This window comes from Erinaceus europaeus, chromosome 14 (genome assembly GCF_950295315.1).
Source record: "Erinaceus europaeus chromosome 14, mEriEur2.1, whole genome shotgun sequence".
Taxonomy (NCBI): Eukaryota; Metazoa; Chordata; class Mammalia; order Eulipotyphla; family Erinaceidae; genus Erinaceus; species Erinaceus europaeus.
Genome location: NC_080175.1, coordinates 25,718,031 through 25,728,088, shown reverse-complemented (window position 1 = coordinate 25,728,088; position 10,058 = coordinate 25,718,031). Strand labels below are relative to the sequence as shown.

At 46.5% G+C, this 10,058-nt stretch overlaps 1 protein-coding gene across 1 annotated transcript; it reads right to left on the bottom strand.

The window, feature by feature from the left end:
* On the bottom strand, positions 1-8,915 carry LOC103120296 (steroid 17-alpha-hydroxylase/17,20 lyase). The gene is made up of 8 exons (XM_007530688.2): positions 8,547-8,915; positions 7,312-7,447; positions 6,924-7,153; positions 5,702-5,788; positions 3,038-3,253; positions 2,569-2,738; positions 1,769-1,872; positions 1-1,274 (listed from the first exon to the last, which is right to left on the bottom strand). Exons 1-8 carry the CDS (start codon positions 8,838-8,840, stop codon positions 991-993), a joined length of 1,521 nt encoding a protein of 506 aa, XP_007530750.2. The 5' UTR covers positions 8,841-8,915; the 3' UTR covers positions 1-990.
* Positions 8,916-10,058: the final 1,143 nt, after the last annotated feature.

The window sequence follows — 10,058 nt, the reverse complement described above, 5'->3', positions numbered from 1 at the left end:
TTTTAAGTTTTAAGAAATCATGACTCTTTATTCCACTGAAGTATAGACAGCTATCTGGAGTTATGAGAATGAGTTGCTTCATCAATGAGGCTGAAAAAACCATTTCTGGCCAGTGTGATGCCCTACTGGGACAAGAAAGAGCCCAGATGGGAGGGCGAGGTGGTGGCAGGTCACGACTGTGGAGTCACATGCTCTCCCATCCAAAGCTTTGAGGTTCAGGTAGTGATGTTTACTGGGGTTAAGACAATGGGGGGGGTTTGCTGTGCTTTCAAAATAGAAACTCGTAAACTCATTCCCTAGAATCTCTCATCTCTGTTAGTATAGACGGTTTTGGCACCATCAACACACTATCTTGGATTAACACAGCAGCCACCCACATTCTCTATAGAATGACTGAATCAGCAGCTGGAATGATAATTCAAGTATAAACTAGACTTTTATCTTACATGTTTAAACCCTCAGTGCACTGAGGACACATATGGATAAGAGGCTGAACTCCTGCTCCTTGCACAGATCTGATGTAACCCACACCCACTGTCCCCTCACTGGCTCTGCTCCAGCCACACTGACCTTCCCTGCTAGAGGTCTTCTCACCTGTGCTCCCCCAGCACAGGACACCTGCCCCAGGTGCTCAAGCTGCCTGATCAACCCCTTGTCACCATGGCTTCCCCACCTCAGTATTCTCACCTCACCATCGGGATAGTTGATGCCAGGGCTCCAAGGACTCTCTGCAATCTATCTTTATTTGTCAGCCCTTACTCGAATGAGCTTCACAAGCCCGGGGAGGCTGAGTGTCCAGGTACAGAGACACATAGGCAGAACTGGGGTTCAATGCAAAGTGTGCTGGGTTATTCATGCCCACAGATGCCAGGCTGCAGGCTGGTAGAAGGCAGATGGGCCAGGAGAGGGGAAGGGAAGGAGGGGGGGGGATAGCCTCTCTGAAGCATGTTGTAAGGCTTCCTGGGGTGGAGACAGGTGTGAGGAAGCCCTCTAGGTGCTCCTGTCAGCCTGGGCCTCCCTCCAGGCCTGGCGAACCTTGATCTTCACTTTGAAAGGTTTAATCAGTAAAACCACCTTGGCGATGCCTTCCAAGCAGGGAAGCTGTCCATCATCCGGGACCTCCAGGTCGAACCTCTGCAGCAGCCAGGCCATGAAGAGGAAGAGCTCCTGGCGGGCCAGGTTCTCACCTAAGCAAGTACGGGGACCAGCTCCAAAAGGAAGGTAGCTCATGGAGGGTGTGATGAGATGCTTCCTTTCTGGGTCCAAGAAGCGCTCTGTGGACATGGGGAGGCTGCAGTCAGGGGTCAGGGCAGGAGGAAGTTGGGTAATGAAGCCTTGCATGCAGAGTCCCTGGCTGTTCAGGGCAGCTTTAGTGGCAGAATTCCCTCCATAAGAGACACACAGCTATGCTCTCAATAGCCCTTACTCACTAGAGGAAAGGGATAGTCAGTGAGGATGGCAAGAGGTGGTATTAGCAGATGAACATGGCACCATCCAGGGAGAGGATTGATGCACAGAGGACAGAGACCTGGAGGGCTTCTTAGAGGAGACTGGTAGTTGATTGAAGGAGACAGAAAAACAAGGCATTGATTTTTACTAAGTCTAGAGGAGGATAGGTGTGTCAACAGGTTCACATGGTTCCAACTCCAGTTGGAACTTTCCCATAGCAAGCTTGAAAGAGCCTTGCCAGAGCAGGAGCTAACGTCTCTTAGAGGAGCCTGAGGGCTGCTGGCTGATGGTCTGCGAGCAGGACAGAAGAGGGACTCACCGGGCATGAACTTGTCAGGCTGGTGCCACTCCTTCTCACTGTGATGAAGCGCCCACAAATTGACGATAACCTCTGTGTCCTTGTCAATGGCAAGGTCACCAATGCTGCCCAGAGAGGGAGAAGAAAGGGGACTGCAGTCTTGTTCTCTATCTGCCCCACCCCAAGCCTTCACAGTTCACCCCCTTGGGGAAGCAGGTCTCTTTGCTCCCTCATTCCCCCTCCTCCATCTTGTCCTTAGCTTCTGGCAGATGGAATCTGAATCCAGCCCTCTCTCCTCAGCAGTATTTCTGCATCAGCACTGAACACTGTGACATTATGACTGTCTGGGACAAGGTCTGCATACTGAGCTGGTGCTTATGTACATGCATGGGAAATATTGCACCTCATGTTTGATCCCTGATCACATGTCTCCAGGACAGCAGGCAACTTCTGAGGGGGGTGAGGCACATCTGTGGCTTAGTCACTGGTTGTACTGGGTCATAAACACAGTGTTCACAAGGCAATTATTTTAATTTTATTGTTATTATTATTTATTTTTACCAAAACACTGCTCAGCTTTGGCTTATGGTGGTGTAGTAGGTTGAACCTGGGACTTCAGAGCTCAGGCATGAGAGTCTATTTGTATAACCATTATGCAATCTCTTCTGCCTATCACAAAGCAATTACTAAGGATGATTGCCAGCTAATGGTTGAGTCTAAGTTGATTAGCCAACTCAGAGTAGGGCTGTGGAGTAAGGATTTATGGGCCAGCCAGCAAACCTGAATTCTCATGAAATCTGATATCTGGGGAGCAGGCTCACCTGGTGTCAACAGTGGCCTTGTGGGGGATGAGCAAAGGAGCCACAGGTCTGATGCGCAGCACCTCTCTGATGGTGGCTTCCAGCAGGATGACGTGGTTCCGGTCCTTGATATTTGGTGTTCGGCTGAAGCCTATATTCTGGTCAATCTCCTCCTGGATCCTCTTCTTTAGCTAAGAACAATGACAGGGTACACAGCTCAGTGGGCTTACGACTGAGCAATGTATACATCAGGAACTGATAGAAGAGCTGACCCAGACCCTTTTCAGCACTAGCTCTGACATCTGTGTCAGACTCCCAAAACAGGGGCCAGCTCCTCTTTAGGGCCAGTCAACTGTTGCTTGGGCTAAGATGGGGCAGTCAGTCTTCATGCATAGTAAGTCTGAGAGTTTTGCCTTTATCTCTGTGGCCAGAGGTGAGACAGTTCAGGGTCCAGGGTAATTGGTAAAAGTTGGAATAGGGAGACACCCACCTGAGGGTTGTGTAGCAGGAAGGCCACTGTCCACTGTACCACAGTGGTGGTGGTCTCCACTCCTGCCCCAAAGATGTCACCTATGGTGGAGAGAATGTGTCTATCTGAAAGCATCTTTAAGTTCTCATTTTGGTCAGCACCGTCCTTTTCGGAGTTCATCCTGGCTTGGACCATTATGTCCAACAAATTAGTGATGGAGTCACTGCTGAAGTTCTCCTAGTTGGGGGAAATTGAAGACAGTGATCTTGAAGGAGCCCTGTGTGCTACACATTTCCTACTCCATGCCAGAATGTAACTTCCTAGGATTCCTCCACTCCAAGTGAATGAATGGAGGAAAGTTAGAATGGAAGGAGTTTAGTTTGTGGAGGGAAGGGGCAGCAGGGCACCCTATTCACTATAGGAAATGGGTGGATGGATCCCTTTTGGCACCCCTTTCAATTCACATTGCTTCACACTCATTCCTTTGTTATCCCATTGCTGCCTTCCTTCCTTCCTTCTTACTTTCTTTCTTTCTTTCTTTCTCCCTCTCTCTTTCGTTCTTCCTTTCTGCCACTATGGTTATTGCCTGCATTGTGAATGCACCACTCCAGTGGTCCTTTCCTTTCTTTTCCTTTCCTTTCCTTCCCTTTCCTTCCCTTTCCTTCCCTTCCCTTCCCTTCCCTTCCCTTCCCTTCCCTTCCCTTGCCTTTTCTTTCCTTTCCTTTCCTTTCCTTTCCTTTCCTTTCCTTTCCTTCCCTTCCCTTCCCTTCCCTTGCCTTTTCTTTCCTTTCCTTTCCTTTCCTTTCCTTTCCTTTCCTTTCCTTTCCTTTCCTTTCCTTTCCTTTCCTTTCCTTTCCTTTCCTTTCCTTTCCTTTCCTTTCCTTTCCTTTCCTTTCCTTTCCTTCCCTTCCCTTCCCTTCCCTTCCCTTTCCTTTCCTTTCCTTTCCTTTCCTTCCCTTCCCTTCCCTTCCCTTCCCTTCCCTTCCCTTCCCTTCCCTTGCCTTTTCTTTCCTTTCCTTTCCTTTCCTTTCCTTTCCTTTCCTTTCCTTTCCTTTCCTTTCCTTTCCTTTCCTTTCCTTTCCTTTTCTCTTCTTTATAGAACAGGAGAAAAAAGATGAGAGCTCCAAATCATTGGTTGTCACAGAAATGCAAATAAAGACAACAATAAGATACCACTTCACTCCTGGAGAATGTCATTCATCACAAACAATAGCAACAAGTGTTGGAGAGATTGTGGGGACAAAGGAACCCTCCTGCACTGCTGGTGGGAATGTAAGTTGGTCTAACCTCTATAGAGAGCAGTCTGGAGAACTCTCAGAAGGCTAGAAATGACCCAGCAATTTCCTTCCTGGAGATATATCTTAAGGAATCACAGACACCCATCCAAAAAGATCTGTGAATATATATGTTCATAGCAGCACAATTTGTAATAGCCAAAACCTGGAAGCAGACTAGGTGTCCAACAACAGATGAGTGACTGAGAAACTTATGGTATATTTGCATAGCTACTTAAAATACTACTCAGCTATTTAAAATAATGAATTTACCATCTTCACTTCAACTAGGATGAAGCTTGGAGGAATTGTCTTAAGTGAGATAAGCTAGAAAGAGAAGGATGAATATGGGATGATCTCACTCATAGACATAAGGGAAACACGAAACAGAACTTGAACTGGATTTGGTGTATTGCACCAAAGTAAAGGACTCTGGGACTAAGGGTTGCTTTGAGGTCCTGTTACATGATGGCGGCAGAGAACTTAGGCAGGGGATTAAATGTGTTGCAGAAAAATGAGAAATTTTATACATTTACCAGTATCTGTATTTATTGTCTACTGTAAACCATTAGTCCCCCAATAAAAAATTCTTTTTATTTTTTATATTTTTTCTTTAAGTTTTTATTATCTTTATTTAGTGAATAGAGACAGTCAGAAATAGAGAGGGTGGAGAGATAGGGCACTGTTTCACCGCTCGAAAAGCTTTCCCCCTGAAGGTGGGGACCAGGGGCTTAAAACCTGGTCCTTGCACGTTGAAACATGTGCACTCAACTTTTAAAAAAATTTCTTTATTGGGGGATTAATGTTTTACATTTGACAGTAAATACAATAGTTTGTACATGCATAATGTTTCTCAGTTTTCAACATAACAATGTAACCCTAATTTTTTTAAAATAAAGAAAATGATAGTATTGGGGGAGATAGAGAGGGAGAGAGAGAGAAAGAGATAGATAGAGCACCTGCAGTTCTGTTTCATGGCTCATGAAGCTTCCTCCCTGCAGGTGGGGACCAGGGTCTTGAACCTAGGCTTTTCTTTTCTTTCCTTTTCCTTCCTTTTCTTTTCTTTTCTCCTCTTTTCTTTTCTTTTTAATTAGAGAGACAGGAGGAGAAAGAGAAGGAGCCAGACATCCAGGCATCTCTCTGGCACATGTGTTGCCAGGGACTGAACTCAGGACCTCGTGCTTGAGAGTCCAGCACTTTATCCACTGCACTACCTCCTGGACCACTGAACCCAGGTCCTTTTCATAGTAACACGTGTGCTCTATCAGGTGTATCACCAACACCCGCTGCTGTTAATCCCAAGCCTATGGAGCAGCTGCTATGTGTGAGGCCTTCTGCTTGGTGTACAAATGACCTCAATCCAGTTCTTATGACATTTCACCAAATATACTCACTTCTATTCAGCACTTACCTTATATTTTTTAACAATTCTATTCAGCAAGTTATCTCTCATCTTAACACAGTTTCTCATCATTTCCAGGCTTTTGTTGGGGAAAATCTAGACATAAGAAAGAAATATGAGATCCACCTCACTGCTATTTTAATTCTCTAGCTATGAAACTCATTCTGGATGTCAATAGATCCTTGATTTCTCTCTCTTTAGAATTTCTATTATAGCCCCAGACATCAGCCATAATGGAAAGCAAGAGTGGGTTAAATAACTGACAAACCAATCAGTTCCACACAATGGTAGAGAGGGTGTCTTCTGTTTCCTTTCCCCACTCAGTCAAATATCATGAACTGAGTAAGTTGCCATAGATATCTCAGTGGTTAGGAGTTATTTCCTGTGGGGCATTAGTTTCTGTGTTTGATTCCCAAAGCACATGGGAGTCCCAGTGACCCTACCAAGAGAGACCGATGGTGGAGAGGTGCTATCATTTCTTCCTCTCTCTCTCTCTCCCCCCCTTCTCTTTCTCCCTCTACTCTCTGTGTCTATCTCTACTCTCTCCTTTCTCTCTATTCAAGTATCTAGAATTTGTAAATTCACTGGGAGGGCACTCAGTGATACTGTGTATGCATGAAGTCTTTGGTTTCTTCCTAGAACTGAATTAAAAAAAAAAAAAAGAGTGAGAGTTAACATGATACATTCTGCCTTGTGCATAACTTTTAGAAGTAAAATATGCATGATGTGAAGTTTTGGGCAATTTCCTTAGCAGACTGAAGCCTGTCATTGGTGAGAACAATAAAACATGCAAGGCTAGTGCATGTTGAGTGTTCAGGACTGGCCCATGGCAATTGGCAAATCAATGACAGAAATATAAAAATGGAGCTTAGTAAGAAATGGTACCAGTGGGAAAGCATCTCAGAGTGTAGAACACGTGATCTGCAAGCCATAGTCCCTGAATCCCGCTCCACTTCCAGACCCAGAACCATCTATGCCAAGAGTCTGCTCTGGTCTCTTGGACTCTCTTTTTCTAATACCTAATATCTTAGTATCTCTCATTAAATGTGTCAACAGTTGTCATTTCAAAAGTCATGGCAAGACTGTGAGAGTCAGGAGAGGTATGTATCTCTGAACTGAGGTGGTCAGAGAGCAGCTGGTCTGGAGTTGTTTGATAGTGAGGGGTAAGAGGACTTGGGGACACTGTCAGCCTGCCTGGTGAGGGGTTATGTGGGGCACAAATAACACTTACCTTCAAGCAGGGGTAGATGTCCACCATATTGTTCTGGCCCACAAATTCCACGATGCCATTATTGTAATTCTTTATGACCTTGAGCTCAGGATCCCCAATCTTGTAGGAGCAGTTGAAGCAGATCAAGCCGATGACATTGGTCACAGCCAAGAAGATAGGCAAAGACAAATCTGTGGACTGTCCGTTCTGGGTAGCCAGGAAATCACACATTAAGCTGATTTCCTTATGTACTGAGGGAGAGATAGGTACCATATTGCATCGGATAAACAGGGCTGGCAGGAAAAGGGTAGCTTAAACAGCCACAGCTGTTTCCCCCAGCCCATAGACCCTGTCCACTCCCCAGGCCCTATTTCCTCCCCAAACCCCCAGGGACAGGGTAGACACTCACTGATCTTCTCTAGCCTCTGGCTGCCATCCTTGAACAGAGCAAAGGAAGCCTGCACCAGCTTTCGATGCAGCTGCCACTGGGCACCATTGGAGAAGGCAACACCCTTTTGGTTGTCAGACAGGATGTCAGTGGTCACCTTAGAGAGAAGAGACACTATAGCAATTAGACAGCCTCCCCTGCCTTTGCCCTGGGCCTCCTGCACCTGTTCTAGAGAGCAGGGAGAAAGAATCTGGATTAGAATGCAGGGCCTGGGGCCAATTTTATGTCAGGGTGACCTCTGGGTCACTGGTGCCATTGTTCTGACCCAGGAAGGCAGGCAGCTGAACTTGTTTTCTGAGCCATGGTGGTCCTGGAGGCAGGGAGCAGGCACCTGTGGACTGGAGCTCAGCCCAGACCTCTGCCTCCCCCTGGGCTCTGGTTTGCACAGCAGCTCATCTCCCTTTAGTTTTTTAGTTTTTTTTTTTTCCCCTCAAATGATTTCATTAGGGTAATAATGATCACAAGACAGTTGTCACATGGCTACAACTTCTAATCTAGTCCTTAACATTGTCTGCACACCACTCTCAGCACCATTTTAAGTCCCTGTCCATCTTCATGGACAGAGACCCCAATGCCCTGTCTAACCCCTATGCCCTTGTCCCTTAAGCAACACTGCAGACCTCTCAGCAGGGAGGACCCCTGCATCCTTCCCTGCAGCATATCTGTGCTCAGCCTCCCTGGGAGCTGGAGCAGCTGAGAGCAGCTCCAGGGAAACAGCAACTTCAGCCACCAAGGGCCAGGCTCCCTCTACTCACCCCTCCCCACAGAGACAGTTGCTTTCTCCCCATTTTCATGGGAAAAGCAGCTTCCCAGAGGCTCCTAGTGGAGCCCTCACTGCTCAGGGCACTGGGCTATGGGCTCCACGTGCTCTGTCTCACTGAAGTCAGGAGACATGTCTCAGAGACAGCCTTATCCCACCCGTTCTGGACCAAGATGACTGGACTGAGGGATCCCTGACCCCCTCAGGTCACAACTCCTACCCTGCTCCCTGCCTCCCTCCATACCAGGATTGTGTCTCCTTTGCTTTCCTGCCTAGAAGTTAGGGTGGGTAGGTTGTTAGGGTTTATTCCCTCCATCTCCCATTTCACACAGATAGTCTGCTGAGGAAGAATTACAAAGGCATTCTGCCCTAGTCTGGATAGAGAGCTGACCCAGCCCACTCGTGGTGGCATAGGAAGGAAGTGGACACCACTTACCATACTGGGCCTCTCAGAGAACTCCTTGCCTTTCTTGAGAAGCACCTCCTTGGCCAGCTGGTGGTGGCCCACAATCACTGTCATCTTGCTTCCCATTCGGAAGGAATAGATGGGCCCATACTTCTCCTGCAGCTTGAAGAAGTTCACGTGGGGCTGGCCGTGTCTGGGGAGGAAGGGCAGGCTGCCCAGCACAGGCAGGGATGGGAGGCTCTTTGGGTACTTGGCTCTAGGATCCTTCTTGAGCCACAAGTAATAGGCCAGGACGAGCAGCAGGAGTGTCCAGAGCTCCCACATAGTGGTGGCAGTACCAAAAGTTGTGGCAAGAGGACCTGCTCTACTCTAAGGTGTGAGAGGACTTTTTAAAATACTTTCCTGTCCTTCACCTTGACTTTGTATTATCTATTGCCTTGTGGAAATTTATCGTGGAGTAAAGCCAGGTTCAAGCTCTTTCTATGAAATGTTGGAGGAGAACAAGGAGGGGGCCATCAAATTTCTTCAAGGCCTGGCTCTCGTCCAGGGCAATGGCCCAGGAAGCAGCTACATGAGGAATTTCAGCTGCTTCTCTTGTCTGTCCTCCCCACCTGTGAGTAAATCCACAGTGTGCCAGAAAGAGAAGATATCTACGTCTGGAATGTGCTATTCAGCCTTTTCATGTTGCAATATAAGTCATTGGATAAATGTGTTTGTCAGAATGGTTTACACCAACAAAGACTATCAAGGATACTTTTCCAGACTTATCATTTTAACTATCATGGTAAAGGTGACCTTTAAAGTCCAGGATAAGGTCATAATAGCAAGTGACATCAAGAACACAGAAGTCCTAACTCCTGGTGTGTCATTCTGTCTAAATATGTGAAGTACTGGAATTAAGTGCTTTGATAAAGTTAGAGATTTGGATTGAAATTCAAGTTTGGCAATTTTCTAGCTATATTTTCTTGGCTGCTTACATAGCATTTTTAAAAACTCATTTTATGACATCAATATGTACATAGCATAGGATTCTGACACATGGGACAACACAGATGAACCTCCAAAGCATTATTCTGGGTGAAATAAGCATGGGCAAGAACTTCATTCCTTTTTGAGACTGACCATATTCTTTTTAAAATTTTTATTTATAGAAAGAAAACACTGACAAAAACCATAGGATAAGAGAGGTACAACTCCACACAATTTCCCACCAGAGCTCTGTATCCCATGCCCTCCCCTGATAGCTTTCCTATTCTTTAGCCCTCTGGACATATGCACCCAAGGTCATTGTGGGATGCAGAAGGTCGAAGGTCTGGCTTCTGTAATTGCTTCCCTGCTTAACATGGGTGTTGACAGGTCGATCTATACTCTCATCCTGCCTCTCTTTTTCCCTAGTGGGGTGGGCTTCTGGGGAAGTGGGGCTGCAAGACACATTGGTGGGATCATCTGTCCAGGAAAGTCTGGTCAGCATCATGCTAGCATCTGGAACCTGGTGGCTGAAAAGAGAGTTAACATATAGAGACAAACAAATTGCTGACTAAT

What these genes read in the sequence shown, in the direction of transcription:
- LOC103120296 (XM_007530688.2), bottom strand. Translation starts at nt 8,840, where the DNA reads ATGTGGGAGCTCTGGACACTCCTGCTGCTCGTCCTGGCCTATTACTTG. An exon ending in TCTCTGAGAGGCCCAGTATG is followed by an intron (nt 7,448 to 8,546) that starts GTAAGTGGTGTC and finishes CTTCTCTCTAAG; the next exon opens with GTGACCACTGACATCCTGTC. An exon ending in TCCTGCTACACAACCCTCAG is followed by an intron (nt 2,739 to 3,037) that starts GTGGGTGTCTCC and finishes CATTGTTCTTAG; the next exon opens with CTAAAGAAGAGGATCCAGGA.